Source organism: Rissa tridactyla, chromosome 2 (genome assembly GCF_028500815.1).
Source record: "Rissa tridactyla isolate bRisTri1 chromosome 2, bRisTri1.patW.cur.20221130, whole genome shotgun sequence".
In the NCBI taxonomy this organism is placed as follows: Eukaryota; Metazoa; Chordata; class Aves; order Charadriiformes; family Laridae; genus Rissa; species Rissa tridactyla.
Window position 1 is genome coordinate 119,390,413 of NC_071467.1, and position 18,912 is coordinate 119,409,324.

Genomic DNA, 18,912 nt, shown 5'->3' on the forward strand with positions numbered 1-18,912 from the left:
TTGTGTATTGCAGGAATTGTCAGGTTTATTTCTCCAGGAATGAGAAACATACACATAATACTACTGTGACTTTAAATATTTTTTTCCTTATGTACTGCTAACATACACCAGTATTGGATATGTTATGCTTTCAAACAGCAATGGCACTCTTGAAGGAAAGTAGTGAATATTATAATTAGTGTTTTTATTAAGTTGGACTGTAGCTATATTTTTTTCACTTTTAAAAGACTTCTATTCGGAAAAAGTCCTTGTCCTTGATATTTTTGAAAGCTGAAATATGCTTACTACTGTTTGTCACCTACCTGTAAGTACTCAATACAGTCTGAGATACTTGGTATTATTTGACGTCTTTTTCATGCTTAGGTATTAACTATGGGCTGGAGAAACCGTCGTGTAGCATCGACCTCAATGAACAGAGAATCCTCAAGATCACATGCCGTTTTCACTATCACAGTGGAATCCATGGAGAAAAACAACGAGATTGTTAACATTCGGTCCTCCCTGCTCAACCTGGTAGACTTGGCAGGATCTGAGAGACAGAAAGACACCCATACAGAAGGACTGAGGTTGAAGGTTGGTTCTGTAATATCTGTATCATCTTTCTGTTTTCAGGTGTATGGTCCTCTTCCGTTCACCAAATCTGTTCACCTTTGTTGTATTTTTTTTTTTTTTTCAGGAAGCAGGTAACATAAATCGATCACTAAGTTGCCTGGGCCAAGTAATCACAGCACTCGTTGATGTGGGTAATGGCAAACAGAGACACATTTGTTACCGGGATTCCAAGCTCACTTTTCTGTTACGGGTAATTATATCCTCTGGGTTTTATATGCTCCTTGGGGTGTAGAAAAAATATTTATCTGGGTTGGTGGTTTGTTGTTGTTTTGGGGTTTGTTTTTTTTTTTTTTACCCTAAAAAGTTGAACTTGGGTACATTAAAAATTTGTTTCAATATTGGGCAGGTAGTAGAAAGCTTGAAAAATATCTTTTTATCTAATGAGACTTCTAGTTGATTTATTGCTGTCAACTGCAGACAAGAAATTTATTTATGTTCATAATCTCCTTTTACATATTTGCAAGTTTTAAAGAAAAAGAAGCATATGTTTTCATCCCTGTCATTTTGGAAATACAGTATATCACAATGTAATATTTAGAGATGTGTTGAAATGTTTGACAGGATTTCCAGAATTAGCCTATGTGCGCTAAGTGTTGTTATGATGTTCAGAATTGGATAAATTTACAGTTTCCTACCTGAGAGCTTATGGGCTCTTTTCAAGATGAACAGAAAACAAAGATGGAAGCAGTCAAAGATTTGTTGGTTGCCAGCACTCACCAAAATTCTGTGAACAGTAATGAACAATATCTGTAATATATTTTTGTAACGTAATATAGTACCTATACTTAATATAGTATTTGTGTTACAACACAGTATTTTTGTGATCACAGCAAAATTTCCCAATCATTCCATCCCTGTTCCATGTATATCTTAAAATAGTGAACCTCTGAAGAATTACGTTCCTCCAATGCAACCCGAAATACATAGAAATTGGAAGACAAATGAGAGAATTGCAACTGTATGAGCTGTTACTTTAAGTGTTTCTTTTTTTTTTTTTTTTAAGGTGGTTGTACTGCAAAGAAATCCACAGACATTACCTTCTCTACTAGACAGAGAGAATGCCATTGAGGCTTGTTGGGCTATTTTGTAGTAGAGTCATAGGACAGTTTAGGTTGGAAGGGACCTTAAAGATCATCTAGTTCCAACTCCCCTGCCATGGGCAGGGACACCTCCCACTACACCAGGTTGCTCAAAGCCCCATCCAGCCTGGCCTTGAGCACTTCTGGGAATGGGCTTTTAGAGTCTTAGGAATAACTGCTCCCTCCTCCAGAGATTTGAAAGCTACTTATCTAACAGCATGGAGATGTTTGAAGACATGCATGTAAAAGACATGCATGAGAGGTTCTTTTTATATCCTTGGTCAAGAATCTGTTGGTTTTTCATTTTGTTTCTTTGGCAGTTGCCACCAGAAGATAGGTTGGAGCAATCAGCCAGCTAGATGATGTTCAAAATAGCACAAATACCAATCTGCTAATGAGCGAGATTAAAGTGAAATATCTACCTTATTCTCTTTTTTTTCTCTCCCTGCTGTTCATCTGTAACAAATATCTCAAATTGCTGATTAGTAATATAGAATCAGGATTTTGAAAACACAAATAAAGTCTTTATTTACAGCCACATCCTTTATACCCATGTCTGAAATAAAATTTCAGAAACTTAAGTAGCATGGAGATTTGTTGAATAAAATCCCTTCTGTAGTTTGTTCGAAGTGATACGCAGTAGCTCTTAGGTGATGGCTTCCTGCTGTAGCCAAAAACATGCAAATAAAGACAACTTCTATGTTTTTAAATAGGATTCCCTTGGTGGTAATGCAAAAACATGCATAATTGCAAATGTTCATCCAGGATCCAGGTGTTTTGGTGAAACACTGTCCACCCTTAATTTTGCTCAGCGAGCAAAGTTAATTAAAAACAAGGTAAGAGAGTTATTCAATGTATTTATTTTTGCAACAAACACTTTCTTGTCGTTTAAACTGCACATCTGCAAACAGGATAACTTCACTGAAATACTCTTGTGCTTTCACTAATTTAAATAAGTATAACTTATGCTAAATACCTCAATTTGCTTTCCTAAATGTTTATGGCAAATGATTTTTGAAAAGGACTTGTTTGCTTTTGATTATGAATAGAGGACAACAGCTGGGGACTAGGTAATAACTGATAATAGTGTGTGTTCATTGCTTGTTCTCTGAGCACTTCATTGGAAAAAGTAAGTAAATCTGTAGTAAAAATCAAAATTATCATTAAAAATATTAGATTCAATAGTATTTTAGTGCATCTAGTTTTTATATATGCTAAATCCCAAAACATAATTTCTCTTGAGTGGACTTTGAATGTGTGTTGGCATCTGGCTGGAAACTACTGCCTTTGATGTGAGCTGCTTAGCTTTGTTGGTCGAAAAAGCTCCAGAGAAAACATTAAATTTTTTAACTGATATTTTTAGCTAAAGTGCAACTTAATGTTCAATTTACTAAGAAACCAGTGCTTTTCCCATGAGTTCTTCCTTTCCTAAGATGGAAAACTTCTCAGTAGTGTTGTTGTTTTGCAGTCTTTGACTTTTCTTGTAGCCTGTAAAATATAAGATTTTTTTATTTGTACCTCTTCCAAATTTTTTCTTAACATATTTATGAAAGGCTGTGGTAAACGAAGACACACAAGGAAATGTGAGCCAACTGCAAGCTGAGGTCAAGAAATTGAAAGAGCAGCTTGCTCAACTTACTTCAGTGCCATCTATGCATGATATTTCTGTATCACAAGGTAAGAGTTGGGGGTGAGGGGAGAGAGAACTTGCTACTTTTTTAGCATGGAGTGTTGGAGCCTTATGTAATTCATTAAGTTTCTGAACAATTAATACTTTTGTAGGGACTGACCTGCAGAGGTTGCATTTGTCTTGTGGATCCTATTGCCTGTATTTCTATCTAATATTTTGCAGAAATTGTTAACATGATTTTATTTTCTTCCTTTTCATAAGTTTGTGTACAGGGTTATATTTCTATTCTAGAATACACTTCCAGTTCGTAAGAGGTACGCTGCCTAATCCTTTAAGTAACCAAAAGTTTACATGTGATTGCTGGTACATTTAAGCTGGAGGGAGGACAATATGGTGTCGATAATGCCCACTGAATCTGCATTCTTTTTAAGCTCAGTAATGGATTTTTTTCCCCCCCTCCCTCTTCCCCTTTTGCCCCTTCAGGAAGATCCTAAGAAGGATATTTACCTTTCAATAAAAGATCAGTTTCAATGTAAGATGGTAATGGGGTTTTTATCAATAAGTAATTTTTTTCTTCCAGCAGCTTTTCACTAGACCACTGTATCTGCAATATAGATGCCAGCATAGCTTTCTACTATGTATACATCTCACTGAAATGTGCTACGTTGTACTGTTCGATTACAAGGTTGTAAACATGGTCTTGTAACTCTGTGATCTGCTGTGGACCCTGAGTCAATTCTTTCCTGACCTTGCTAAGAAATAGAAGTTACTACAGAAATTAAAGACTTGTCTAATATAAAGCAGCTGTGGTTGAGTTTTCCTAAGGAAAAATTACTTCTCTGTGAGCATGCACATTTAACCGGTAAAAACAAGTCAGTGATTATGTGGGACACTGACTCACTGTCAGTGAATACACAAATATTGACAGAGGGACATGTTGTTAGATTTGTGATAGAGTTCTGAGGGAGAGCAGATTATGTTTAAACACTGAAGAGAGGTTTTATGCAGAACCTAAAGTATTACAGCTGTGTTTAGTCTATGCAGTTAAATTCTCTTTGTAATATTTGATCACACAAATATAAGATCTGCTTGCTAGCTACTTTAAAAACACGATGGCATTTTAATAAAATATATTAAATTACAATAGGATAGTTACTGTGCACCTAGACACTATGCTGATTGGTATTCTATAAATAAGTAGTCTTGCCTGCATGAGGATATTCAGGAGAGCTATTTTGAATTAGTTTCTGAAGTGGATTAGTTTAGGACCTTTTAATCCTTGTATGGACACTTTCCTTCCTGATTAAATCACTAATTGTCCACTTAACTTACACTTATTTTCCTGAATTTCTATCTCATAAACCAGTTAGTCCACTCTTAATATGAACAAACTGTAATACTATTGCCAATAATCACTTAGTGTTATCAAATTGATTTCAGAGGGGTTTTGCATTTTATAGATATACTCAGCTGAACAAACTGATTCTTTTATTTTAATAAAAGTTCATCGTAAAGCCATTTAATGCTTGAACAATTTTGTTAATTATACAATTACGTGTAATGACTGTTCTTTATCAGCACTTGCAGGTGACTAAGTCTCTAAACCTCTTTGCTCTGGGTACAGCGCATGATCTTAGAGGAATTATGTTGTTCAAAGAATTTATTTAAATTTTCTTTACACAACTGTCACGTTATGTGTTTAGGGGAACCTGGCTAACTGGTATTTTAATAAATATGTCATTTGTTTCTTTGACTTACTCTACAGGTGCTGTTGAAAAATGTAAGAACAACGTCAATTACATGAACAACTTTCTTGAAGCAATGTTGTTCTGGGAGAAATCAGAAGGTGAAAAGAAGGTGAGAAAGCACTAGTATTTTTAAGTGCATTCTGCTTACTATCTGATGAGAGCATATTGGAACTGACTCTCTTCATCACTTTTCTTTGGTTTTGAATGAAAATACTCTGTCCAAAGATATAAGGTTTAGTAATAAGGGTCAAATGACCCTTATTATTTAAAAGTCAAATGACATTTAAGATAAAATCTTTCTAATTCAGACAAGCCATAGGATAGCTTTCATAGTATGTTTAGTTTTAAGCGGTGGGGTTTTATTTGGATTCTCTAATAAAAAATTTGAACAGAACAACAAAATTCTGGTTTACTTAATTTTGAGCACATCTTTGAGTGTTTGAATCAACAGTGTGTTTTTTGAAGCAAACCCCCCAGTCATCCCCATTTTATTGTGCTTTCGTTCAAGTCATGGCACAGTGCTGAATCATCAAAAATATTGGGTTGGGTTTTGGGGTTTTTTTTTTTTTTTTTGAAGAAATGGACTCAAACAGAGACTCCAGGGGTGCATCTGATGTGCTTAACCAAATACTTAGTCTACAGGATCATACTGGAGCTTCTAAGTAAAGTTTTTGCCATATAGTGTGTAATTTGGCTTCTTGGTATGAGCTGTTGATCTCTGTAGATCTGCTCCAAATGAACGATAGATGGTGTATTCACTAAATTATTGTTAACTGAATTTTGCGTGATTTGTGTATGAGGTATATGCACCTTAAAAATTCATCTAGTGTAACTGTCACTTTTCCACCAATCTGTATATTTACTTTCTAAGAATTTATTAGAAAAAATTGCTCAACTAGAAGATCTGTGTGCCAAGAAGGAGAAATTTATTCAGTCCAATAAAATGATAGTTAAATTCCGTGAAGACCATATTATTCGCTTGGAGAGATTACATAAAGAGGCTGGTGGAAGTTTATTGCCAAAAGAGCAAGATGATCTGCTCAGTGAATTGAGGGAAGAACTGCAGACACTCAGAGAACAGGTAAGTCTTCAGCTTTTCCTTTCTAGAACAATTTTCTTTTGTGAGAAGAGCTGATGCGTTGGAGTTCTGTGGTGGTTGATACAGGCTTTTTAGGAAAGCCAGTCAGAAAAAAGGTAAATGGGTGGTGGGTCCCTTTATAGCAGCATCTCAAATGCATGGAGTTTCCCTATGGAAGGGGCAATGGGTGGGTTTAGAGCTTGTGAGCCTACATAAGAGGAGAGGCTAGTAAGGGTGATGTGATGGTGGGAGATGGCTACAGGCCACCTGATCTGGGTTCGGTAGAGGACTAAGTCTCTTTTAAGCAACTCAAGGAAGTCTCCAAATCACAAATCCTCAGTCTTATGGGGGACTTTTAACCTCCATGACATCTTTTGAAAGGGAAAGACAGCAGGATGCAAGTAATAGGGCAGGTTTCTGAGGGGTTATAACACATGCTAGGTGGGCCAATCGGGGTGATGCTGTCCTGGAGCTGTGTGAGGAAGGCAAGTAGCAAAGTACGTATCTAAGGTTTCAGGAGAGGAGGCTTTGGGTTATTCAGGTATCAAGTAGGTGTGGTACCATTTGTGAGGCAGTTTTGAAGAACAAAGAAGCTCAAGAGAGAAGGCAAATCTTTAAAAACAATTTCCTCCAAGCACAAGTAGGAGAAAGGAGTAGATGTATTATAAAACCAGCTTGAATCCAGAGTTCATAGCTGAGCTCCAAAGTGAAGGTGGGAAAAAAACAGAGCAGAAGTCAGGACAGTCATTAAAGGACTATAGAAACATTACTATGACATGAAGGGACAGTGTTAAGAAAATCAAAGCTCAAAGTTGAAATTGAAAAGGGATGTCAAGAGCAGAAAGAAAAGCCTGTACTGCTTTATTACCAGTAAAAGAACAACCACATAAGATGTAAACCCACTGTCTTTTGAGAGCAGATTCCAAGGGAGTAAAAAAAAAATGGGGCAGTTTTAACCACTGTACGGAATACTTTTTTTTTTTTCCGCCTTGTCTATTACAATGTAATGCTTATTAAAAGTAGTAGAGCAACAGCTAGTTATGTATTGTGTTGTTGGGAAAACAAAAACTGTTGAATAAAATACTGCTTATCACAGATGGAACAACACCCACGAATTGCAAAGTATGCCATGGAGAACCATAACCTCAGAGAGGAGAATAAAAGACTTCGTTCTTTACAGTCAGTTAAAAAGGCCCGAGAAATCGATGCTCAGACCATCGCAGAACTAGAAAAAGCTTTTTTGGAAGCTTCAGCCACAGAGAAAAATACTGGAGGTAAAAATCATGCTGATCTTTTTCAGCTAAGTAAGCTTACTGTATTTCTGTTGTGTGCAGCGTAGTGTTGAAAATGTTGTCTGTCTTACATATTTTTGCCTTCTTCAGAGAGATACCTGAAAACTGATAAAACAGGTTGACTTCATTTTATTCACTTTTGCCTTCAAGCAAATAGAGCAATAAGGAATTTTGGATTCTTTTGTGTCTTGTGAACACCATCCATAATCTCAAGCTGTTGTCCTAAGTTGTTATGAAGACTGCAGTAATATTAATTATTCTACTGGTTTACATGTGGATTGTTGTTAATACCCATTTTTTTTTCAATCTCAATTGCTGCTATGCTGTTCAAAAGCCTACAAATGCTTTCATTTTAGCAAAACTCACAATAATTTGAGCTACTCTGTGATTTCAGAGGGTGTATGTTTGTTCTTTAGGTCATCATTTATATTCTGCCACCATATCAGTGGAAGGCAACTCATTGGCATCTGAAAAGCTGAAAGCACGCCTGCTACAGACTCAAAGTGAACTGGCAAGTTCAAAACAAGAATATGAAGAATTCAAAGAGCTAACCAAGTGAGTATTGAAACTCGGTATCGAAATGTTTTTAAATAATTATATTGGGTTTTTTAAAGCTAGTCTCAGATCCTGAATATACAGTCTAAGTATGTTCTTAGCATGTGAGACAGCATGAATGGCATGCACACAGATTACGTTCCTGTTGAACTCAGTTACTCCCAGACTAGGGAACAATCGTGATGCAATCCGAAGGCATGTCTGCACTGTTGCAGATTTCTTTGTCTTTCTGAAAGCTCTTCTTTATGTTAAGATGCAAAACAATGCTTTACAACATGCAGGAGGTGTGCATACCTTGGAATTCTGATAGTCACCTGCTTAATGGAACAGGGAGAGTTTGGCTTAGTTTCCACGTTGAGCAACTATTTTTCAGCAACTGAAGTATTATAGATAGAAGCAGTGACAGGAACTAAGAGTTGATGGGGTTTGGGGAGGAGTATTTGGGGGTTTGTGTTTTGTTTTACTGCGACAGTAGTTTTTAATATAACCTCTTGAAGACTGCAAGTTTGAGTCAACCTAAACGTAGCACCTAAGCACCCCAGAACATTGTGGCTGACCTGTTGGTAAATTTTTTGTCTCCACTTAAAATATTTTCAAGAAGCCAATAATACCACTATTTTGAGACTTGTTATTGGAACAGAGACTTAATTCAAATTAGAGTAAAGACATGGTGTCAATAGTCATGTTCATTTGCTTTGGCATCTAAACATGAGATAAGGGTCTCCTTTGTCCTTACTAATGTAGTAAAGAAATTACTGTCATTGTTCTCTTTGAGTGCAGCACAATATAATGTGAAAGGTCTGAGTAATACTTTCAGTGTGTGTGTATATATATGTTCATATGCAAGTGAATTATATGTGGCTTAACTTGATTAACCCCATTTCTGAAAAACTCAGGTCCAGTTACTGGAGATACAAGAAAAAGAATTGTATTTCCAGCAAACATAGTGTGAACTTGGAAGACAAAAAGGACCTGATTATTTTTAAATTTTTTTTTTAGCTTGTACACAACATCACTGGGTTTTGATTTCATTGAATCTAGAGTGTAATTCTAAAAGCACTGTACACAAGATATTTCCATTTTTGCCTCCCTACTTTTTTTTTTTTTTTTTTTTTTTTTTTGCAAAGTAGCTTTGTGATGTCCTGCTTGCTCATTCAGGCAATTGTACAAATCCGTATTTTTATGCTTAGATTTCTGTGTAGCAAATCCTATGAACTTTGTAAACTGTAACATTATCTGCTGTGTTTTTCAATTCAACAATCCGTCTGTTGTCTTGTATGTTTATATCTTCATATATTAATTACTTTATTTTCCTGCTCATTCGATATATTCCTATTTTATATATTCCATGTTTTGTGCATATCTATCTTTCTTGATAGTATGGATGCATTTTTTTTATCTATTACTGACATTTTTTTTAGCAGAGTGCAGTCAAACAGAAGTGTGCTTTTGAGCCTCTGGTTTCGCCTCTGGATTTCACTAAATTTTAAACTCATTTCTAGTTTCAGATTAACGGGATGCTTAATTTTACATACAAGTGTAACTGTATGCCATAACTGGATAAGAGTAAAGTTTAACAATTTCACAAAATCAATATACGCTAATTTTTCTGTTGTCCACTAGCAGTCAGAACTAAAGTTCTATTCTGTTCCATAAGTTTTGTTGCAAATGCTAAAAACATGGAGGAAAGTGATAGCATTAAACTGCCAAAAGATGAAATAGTATATTTTCTTTTATCTGTAGACATTGACCCTACAATTATGTCAGTAAGGCCAACTATCACAGTACGAGCATGTAGCTCTGCAAAATACCTAACAGAAATTATTCCTAAATTTCTGCTCAGCTGCTGGTTTTCAGTTTAGAGGGCAAAATAATCTTAACACAGCAGCACTTACAAAAAAAAAATTCCTTAAGGGATTTTCTTTAATCCTGGCAAGCACCAGTTCAAACTTCTCATATAACTGGATAACACTTTAAAAGCTTAAAACCATATTGGTATGGGTGATATCACTTTCTCATAAAAGGAATTGCAGAGCTCTCAGCTTATTTCTTACCGTGTAATGGATTTTTTTTCTGACAAGTTTAGTTATCCATCTACTTGCTTCATTATGCAAGCCCAAATAAGCTTCTTAGCTTTTTAATATACTTTTTTTTAAAAACTTTTTAATACAGCAGTGGTGGCTTTCTTCTCAAAATAATGTATTTCAATGTTTGGGCAAGAGTTCAGCTGCGGTTTACTCGTTGGCAATAGTGCAGCTTATTCTTACTGATGGGAGGCCATAGTGATGGAGTGGTTTTGACAGTAGTAAAATACAAAATACTTCCTAAACAGGAAAAAGCATATGGAACTGGAATCAGAACTTCAATCCCTTCGGAAAGCAAACCAACATCTTGAAAACATTCTGGAAGCAACCAAAGCACACAAGCGCCGAGAAGTGTCTCAGTTACATAAGCTACATAGAGAAACTCTTAAGGTATGAGAATGAGTTTATTTAAAACCACTTGAGAATGAGTTTATTTAAACCCACTCATAGTTACTCCTGAGTTGTGTGAGAACAGACTTTCATTTGGATGATCCCTTAACCTAACCAGTGTTCTAGTGTGTAATCCATATGTGATAAAGCAGATAGCTGCTTTTTTGTTCTGAAATACTTAACAGAATGACTGCTACTGTAATCACATGACAAATCTGAAAAAGTGTAGTGATTTAGAACTAACCACTTTAAGCATTTTGTTTCATTCTTTTGCTTATAGAACTATGAAATGCACTACCAGACAAAGTCTTAATTCAATTTTCCACTTAAAATAAAGACTGCTTTGTAATCTTTATAACAGAACATAACCACTCCAACAAAAGCTTACCAGCTGAGATCTCGCCTAGTGCCACGAATAAGCCCAGAAATCTTAGATTACCATTCTGAAGATTTTCAGTGTTCCGAAGAGATGATGGATGACATTTTGAAAGAGCCAGTTCCCCCAGAGATGAATGAACAAGCACATGAGGCCATTGCTGAGGAGCTCAAAGTGGCACAGGTGAATGTTCTGAATAAAAACTGAAATGTGTGTAACCTTATTATAAAGTGGGTTTTGGCATGAAATACTTGCTGCCTGCTCCCCCCTCCCCCCAGTATATTTTAATTTGCATGGGAAACTGAAGCTCTTGATGAGTACTTAAGGCTTCACTAAAGAGTTCTCTAATTATATGTTGTACTTAAGAGGATTTAGAATTAAAATATTGAAAGGGATTTGAGAGTTGAATACTGTAAGTAGGGAAACTTCTTTATAAGTCTCTGGTGACATGTACATCTGGAACAATACCCAAGCTTAATATATAATGCATTATTTGAAGAAACCTGCCACATATTGCTTGTCCACCATTATACCTGAATTGTCTTGTATCTTTCCTAAAAGGCAGGGAAGGTCTTTTCTCACAGAGAGGAGTGCTCTGAAGTTATCTGAGCTACTGTCTAGAAGCTGGAATTAACTTCAATGCGTGTAAAACCCTGGCACAACAGCCAAAACCCCTCTTTGATGCTTACCTTGGTGCAGAGATCCTGTAAGGAATTTAGCTAGTGTATATTTTGAATAACTCCTTTTTAAAGCCTTACTTCTCCAAGATAAACACGTGTCTGAAAACTAAGTGTTTATTGGATTCGGTCTATGTATTCCCTGAAGGATTTTCTTGTGTTCTGGCAGTTTACTTAGCAATAGGAGAAATCAGCTACTTAAGATACCAGTTTATTTTTGAATGTTCTGTTTTCTGCTCATTCAGGTCATGAAAAAAGAAAGTAGTTGACACTTTTATATTTAATATGCACAGACTGCCATATGGCACGTGAGAATACTGGAAGGTGGGTGTTCTAATTTTGAGTGTCTGTTGTGTCACAGGAGCAACTGAGCACAATGCAGACAAAGCTGGATGAAGAGGAAAGCAAGAATATAAAACTCCAGCAGCATATTAATAAACTGGAGCATCATTCTGCACAAATACAAGAGGTGAGAGAACAATATAAGACAATATAATGTGAGTGTGTGTATATATGACAAGGTGATAACTACCACACTCATACTACTGTGTTGTAGTGTTACTTGCATTTTGACTTTTTCAAAAGTTACACAGCATCATAGTTTAGGGCTGTGCAGGAAGACAAGGACTTAATTTAACACAACACTGCAGGTTTGTGGTTTTTGGGGGGTTTGTTGTTTTAAATGTTGTGATTCTGAGACTGCTTGATCTTAAATATAAGCAAATAGACACTCAAGATGTCTGTGCTTGGTTTTGGCAAACTTCGTGATTTCTGGAAAACAGCAATAGATACAAAGAAATTTTAAACTTTGGAATGCTGAAAATACTACTTGCTTCAGTGGGAAATGAACCGAAACATCCTTACTCTATAAAATATGTAAAAGTCTTCCGTAATCACTAGATCTGATTTAACACAGAAAAGGAAATAAGGCCTGTTTTTTTGCCAGATCAGTCTCATTTCTGGTAGCTCTTTTCTGAAGTAGATCTCAGCTCCTGTGCTGTGGGTTGCTTTTAAATGAACTTTTTAGATAAGGTCATTTCTTCAGTTATACTGAAATTTTTTTTTCTTGGACTTCTATGGATTTCAGAATAACCAAACATCAGATTTAAAGAAAAATGCATCTTGTATTTATAATTAGCTGATGAAATGCTCTAATACATTATTATTGTTACCGCTCTGTGACGTAGCCACTTCTACATTTTCTTCCATTTAAAAATTTTACTTCTCTTCTCAAGCTTCTTTCATCTGAAAGGAATGACTGGAGTAAAGAGCGCCAGGAGCTCCTTGAACAGTTAAAATCACTTGAGAAGCAATTTCAAGACAGTCAAAGCAAGACTGATAGTAAGTTGATGTAACACTGAAATTCCATTTGAGGTGTCTTAGTATTTTGAAGCAACAATATCAAGTGCTGAGTAACTTTGGGTTTAAGATGTTAAAGTCATACTGGTTTGATTTTTATTTTTTTAAGAAAAAAAATCTCTAATACTTGCAGAATAGCTTTTCTCTGCCCAGTCTTGCATGGTATACAATATTGATAACTGTTCCCCGTTAATGCTGAATGTGAAGGGAGTACAGGATGCAATATTTTATAAGAAAAATAGTAACTGAAAATAAAGGGAAAATCCTCTATTGGTCTATGGAAATGCACTGATATCATCTGGAATGTTTTTGATTGTGCCTGTACTCTTTAGTTCTTAAAGTTGATGTTTCATTGACCTTTTCCATTTAGAAATTCTTTTTGTGTGTGACCTTCAAGGTTAATTCTGAAAATGTGTAAAGTTTTGTGAGACTTTCCCAGGACATTCTGTAGTGTTACGCGTCCTGTATCTAGCACAGTTTTCCAAATAACATGTGAAATATTTGTTTGGCTTTCGACAGTATTAAAAAGTGAAGTCTATGACTTGCGCATTGTCCTGCAGTCTGCAGACAAGGAACTGTCTGCTGTAAAACTGGAATATAGTGCCTTTAGGGAAAAGCAAGAGAAAGAAATGAGTCAGCTTTCTGGAAGACATATGGATGTACAGTTCCAGCTGGACAGTGTCAGGTACGTTGGCAGTTTGGTAAAATGCCTTAACCTCCCTTCTAGATGCATCCACTGATATAGTTCTTCTTTTCTACATGGGAACTTGCACTTTACATCTCTTATTTAAAGTTATTTTATGTTTGTCCTTTGCTTATTTTTTTTTTCCCTCAATTCTTTCCTTGCCTATTTCAGGGCGATGAGGGGGAACATGGTGAAATTAGCAGAAAGAAAATAAAATGAGGCTTCCTTAATTTTGGCTTGCTGTAGCATTTTCCCATTAAGTAGGATATACCTGTAAGCTTATTGATCTCCAAAAGTAACGTAGCTGAAGAGGGGTAGTTTGTTTTGGTTTTGTTTAGTTTTTTTCTTCAATTTAGTCTTAAACTGTTACTTCTCAGTCTGGTCACATGAAGCAGGTGACATGACGCTGCTCAAAAAATACCAGCAGAAAGAAACCATAAAAATAAACTGAAGCTTCACTACCAAAAACTGAAAAGCTCGCTATGTAGTATGCAATAATTGACATTGTTATTGGGAGATGCAAATCAGTGAGATTCGTAATTATTAGTGCGACTTACTTAGGTTGAGTTCCGTTAGTGGTGAAGTGTGGCTGGAGAGCTGCCTGGCAGAAAAGGACCTGGGGGTTCTAATTGAGAAGCAGCTCAATATGAGCCAGCAGCGTGCCCAGGTGGCCAAGAAAGCCAATGGCATCCTGGCTTGTATTACAAATAGTGTGACCGGCAGAAGTGGGGAGGTGATTGTCCCCCTGTACTCAGCACTGGTGAGGCCACACCTTGAGTATTGTGTCCAGTTCTGGGCACCTCAAGACGAGAGAGATGTCGAGGTGCTGGTGTGAGTGCAGAGGAGGGCAACGAAGCTGGTGAAGGGCCCGGAGAATAAATCTTACGAGGAGTGACTGAAGGAGCTGGGACTGTTTAGTTTGAGGAAGAGGAAGAGCCTCATCACTCTACAACTACTTGAAAGGACATTGTAGAGAGGTTGGTGCTGGTCTCTTCTCACAGGTAATTAGCGATAGAACAAGAGGGAATGGGTTCAAGCTGTAACAGGGTAGGTTTAGGCTGGACATTAGGAAAAAATTCTTCACAGAAAGAGTGGTCAGACACTGGAATAGGCTGCCCAGGGAGGTGGTGGAGTCACCATCCCTGAATGTGTTTAAGAGTCGTTTAGATGTGGTGTTAGGGGATATGGTGAGGGGAGAACTTTGTAGAGTGGGGTTGATGGTTGGACTCGATGATCCCAAGGGTCTTTTCCAACCTAAATGATTCTATGGTGGGTTTTGTTTGGTTTGGGGGGATTTCGGTTTTGTGGGGGTTTTTTCCTGGTAGGCTTAACTATGTTACTGCATTTTAGCAGGTCACATCTTAGCTGAAGTAATTTTTTGAATGATGCATTGTGAAACTGGGAGCCTGGAATTGAAATTTAAATATTGCTGTTTCATTTATGCCTTCTGTGTTAGCAGAAGTACTGACTTTTTGGAGGGTATTCTTTCTATAGACTCTCCATTAATAACTTCTACTTTTGTGAAAGATCAAATGAAATAAGTTTTTGAGACAACAATTTAGAGGAAAATAACCCAGACTTGCCCAGACTATATAAAGATTTTATGTGGGATAAATAACCCAGATATCAACTAAGCAGACATAGGTACTCAGGATCATTCTAACAGAATTTTTTTTGTCCAACAACTGGCTAAAAAACCCAAAAAAAATTAAAAAAAAAAAAGTGGACGCTATTATGAGACATTCACTGAAACTTCTATAGAATTTTGTAAGAAGTAAATTATTTCTAGGGATCAGACAGAATACTCTGCCTTCTCTGCCACTGCCACTTAAATTCCCTTCATATACTTAGAGTTTCCGCGTTTAAAAAAATTTACTATTTATGTCAGATGCTTCTTTCTAAAATGACTGTACTCTGTGTATTATCTGAAGATTCTAAAATACAATTGATTGGAGTATTTTTATAATGAAACAAACCTTCGTCTTGATATTGTGGGTGGGTTGTTTTGGTTTTTTTTTTTTATAAAGGCTGGAACACGAAAAGATTCTTGAAGAAAAAGCAAGCCTGCAGGATGACTATGATAATTTGCAGGAAGTAGCGAAGTTTGAGACAGATCAACTGAAGCAACAACTTGAGGACAGAAAACAAGAAGCAGAAGCAATGAAAACTGAGCTTTGTGTAAGACTCAAGGCTTTTAATAGACTCGATACAGTTACTCATGTAATCAGATTGTTTAATTCCTGTTATTATATCATCAAAAATAGCTTCGACAGTAATACGTTTCCTGGTGATCTCATTTGGAAGACCTATGCAGAATCTTTTTTAAAACTTACTGCAAGATTTTTGCAATGCAGGCTACAAGAAATATCCAATAGCATTGATACATTGTTTTTTGGCTGAAGAAATTGCTCTGGAAACATTGAGGCAAATGGGTGAATTAGTAAAGGAATAAGAAACTGCTTTGTAAAAGAATCCTACCATTGAAATGCTGGTGACCTTCTGTCTCAATGCTAGCTAAGACTTAGCTTACTTATTCTCTTTTTACAAAGCAGTTTCTTTAAAATTTTCATAGTGGATGTGATCTTGTTAAAATGATCTGTGCCTTTTTGTGGTGGATCACTGTCCTGCAATTTAGTTGATGCTGTCCTTGAGAGCCTGTCAGACTGCAGTGACTGCAAAACAGCAGTAAGGTTGCTCAAGGGCTTTTGCGAATGATTTTGCCTGCTCTTCTGCAGTGTATGCTGTGCCTGCTCAGCAAGTTTGCTTGTTAAGTTTTCCTTTTTAGTGTTTAAAGGAATACTGGCAGATTGAAAATTATTATTTTAAATTCCTTATAACCTAATATCTTGAACCACTGGTTAGAATTTGAAAAATCTCCCCAAATTAATTTACAGTTGAAAATTCTGGTTTCTCCCTTTAAAGCCTTGGGTATTGAGGAACATTATAACTATACGAAATCATTATCAATGGCAGGTGAAAAGAGCTAATTCCTTAATATAAATAAGTGTTTACTTTTGAACTTGTCCAGGACAAAGCTAAATATCTTTCTGTTCCCATCTAAGGTTTTGTGGGTTTTTTTATTAATTTTAGGAGTTTCAGATTATAATTTAAATTATTCTAAAGACCTTATATTGTAATTTGTTATAACAACATATATTTTGATATTCTAGAACCTTTTGACACTCCTGAAAACAGAAAAAGAACACAATGAAAAACTAACATTACAATTACAAGAAGACAAAGAAAACAATTCAAAGTAAGCTTTAATTAGTGGTGGGATTTGTTTTCATCTGACTTCATTGTGGTGTTTTTTTATGCTAGGTTTTGTATTCAGATGGGAATCCTGTTTGTAGAGGTGTTTTTCCCCAACTGAGTGGAGATAATTACATAATGGGCTTTTTTATTTTATCCAATGTGGAACAGCCCTTCATTTTCATGTATTCAATTAACATGACAAATGTAATTTCCTGACAAGTATAGTTCTTCATGTCAAAGATGAAGTTCCACTACTGGTAGCAGTGTATGGCTGGTAACTAAACTATTAGTCTTTTGTGTGGCACTGAGAAGGTGATAGTTAAAGAATTCTTCAGAAAAAATAAAGGGCAAAGAAGAACAAACTTATATGACTTTATTCTTTTTAAAGCTGTATTATGTTCTGATTATGTTTCTCACTAGAAATGTTTTCTTTTCCAGAGAGCTCTTGAAAGTACTTGAAAAAGCACAGGTGGAGAAACCATCCTCTGAAATGGTGACACGGTGCGAGCAGCAGGTACAACAGCAGAATTGAATGACTAAATCATGTGTTCATGGATTTCCTTTGCATTAACAGCAATTTTACTGGTGAACTGACTGTTCTGTAGATTACCAGCAAAATAAATGTAGAGTTCTCAAGTTTCAGATTGTTTTGTTAAGCTACTGCTTAATTTCTCTGGTAAGGTAAACAACTGAGTTCCTTTTTTTTTTTTTTCCTCATGGCTTTGTGCTTCACAAAACATACTTCAAAAGTAATTAAGTCTCTTCACAATTATTATTCTAGGAAGCAAAACTGCAGAAATTGGAGCAGGAGCTGGCTGCTGCTGAAGAGTCTATCATTTCTTTGAAGAAGACAAATGATGCGGATAAGGTTTGGGCTTTTTTCTGTTACTGATACCCAGTTTTGCGGGTAACTATGTTCTGTAGAAGAGTTGAAAGCTCAGAGCCTTTCTATGATACTTAGTAATTCTGTGATTCTAGGCAATCCTGGCTGTGTGAAATAAATCCTACCTTTTACTAGCATGGAGTTTGCAGGACAGTAGGAAACTGGTATGCATTCAGAGAAAACATAAGATAACTGAAGGTTAAACAAAACAAAGATCAAGGTAAAGCTGTCTACTGGACAAAACATTTAATGCGTAAACAGTGCATAACTCCCCCCATGATTAATAGGGCCTTCTAGTCAATGTCATGTTGTAATGGGCTAATAGAAAAGGTAAGAAAGGTGATGTATAATGTGACTGTGGGTATCTCTATTAATGAAATCAAAGCACTTTTACATGAAAAGACTGCTCTAGTGCTCTGAAAGCTTAAATAGCAAAAGCTCGCATAGTACAAGCATTTACACTGTCTATAAAACAGGCATAAGAAATCACATAGTGTGCTTACTATCCAGCATGATGCATTGGTAAGTCTTGCCTTTTCCATGCTAAAACCAAAAATTTGACACATATAAGGTCGGAAGAATCTGGTATTGTCAGTGCAGTGGCGTTTCTTCAATCTGCCTTTTTCTATTACAAACAAACGTAATTACAGTAGTTCTCTTGTCCTGTTAGAAACCCATTACAGCCTGAGACTCAATCAGAGGGCTAGTCTTCTCTTCTAAGGAACACAGCAGGTTATTTAATTCTTTATGTAAGTGCTTAGAACAAAAGCCAATGATTTGACAACAAATTTCCTGTTATTCTTTTACACGTGCATATTGATGCTTCAATTTCAAATGGCTGTTTGAAATTTGGGATTGACAAATTATACACCAAAGAAAGTCCAGTAATGAAATATATACAGTATATCTTTAATGTATTGGGATTAACTTTTTTTTATGTTGCAGGAAGTTGTAACTGACTTGATGAGACAGATCCAGGAGCTGAGGTCTTCAATTAATCATAAAACTGAGACCATAGTTGGGCTGACAAGAGAGCTCGAGGATATAAATGTATGTTCTGTCATTTTGAAGGACATGGTAATGGAAGGCAATGACATGTCTTATCATGGGTCTCAAACAGCATAACTTGCTGTAGCATTTCAGAAGGAAACTTCTTTGTTTTGACATGTTGAAATCTTCTGAACATTTTATGCCTAAGGCTGTCTTGAA

The 18,912-nt window shown here is 36.2% G+C and overlaps 1 protein-coding gene across 1 annotated transcript in view; it reads left to right on the forward strand.

Annotated features, from left to right (window-relative positions):
• Nucleotides 1–18,912, forward strand: part of KIF15 (kinesin family member 15) — a 40,419-nt gene that overhangs the window by 7,555 nt on the left and 13,952 nt on the right. Inside the window, 18 exon segments of the mRNA XM_054193238.1 lie at nt 364–573; nt 677–802; nt 2,405–2,527; nt 3,245–3,368; nt 5,087–5,178; nt 5,941–6,150; nt 7,244–7,421; nt 7,856–7,994; nt 10,327–10,468; nt 10,830–11,027; nt 11,883–11,990; nt 12,757–12,862; nt 13,400–13,565; nt 15,593–15,743; nt 16,736–16,821; nt 17,259–17,334; nt 17,602–17,688; nt 18,649–18,753. Of these exon segments, the coding sequence (XP_054049213.1) occupies nt 364–573; nt 677–802; nt 2,405–2,527; nt 3,245–3,368; nt 5,087–5,178; nt 5,941–6,150; nt 7,244–7,421; nt 7,856–7,994; nt 10,327–10,468; nt 10,830–11,027; nt 11,883–11,990; nt 12,757–12,862; nt 13,400–13,565; nt 15,593–15,743; nt 16,736–16,821; nt 17,259–17,334; nt 17,602–17,688; nt 18,649–18,753 (2,427 nt within the window).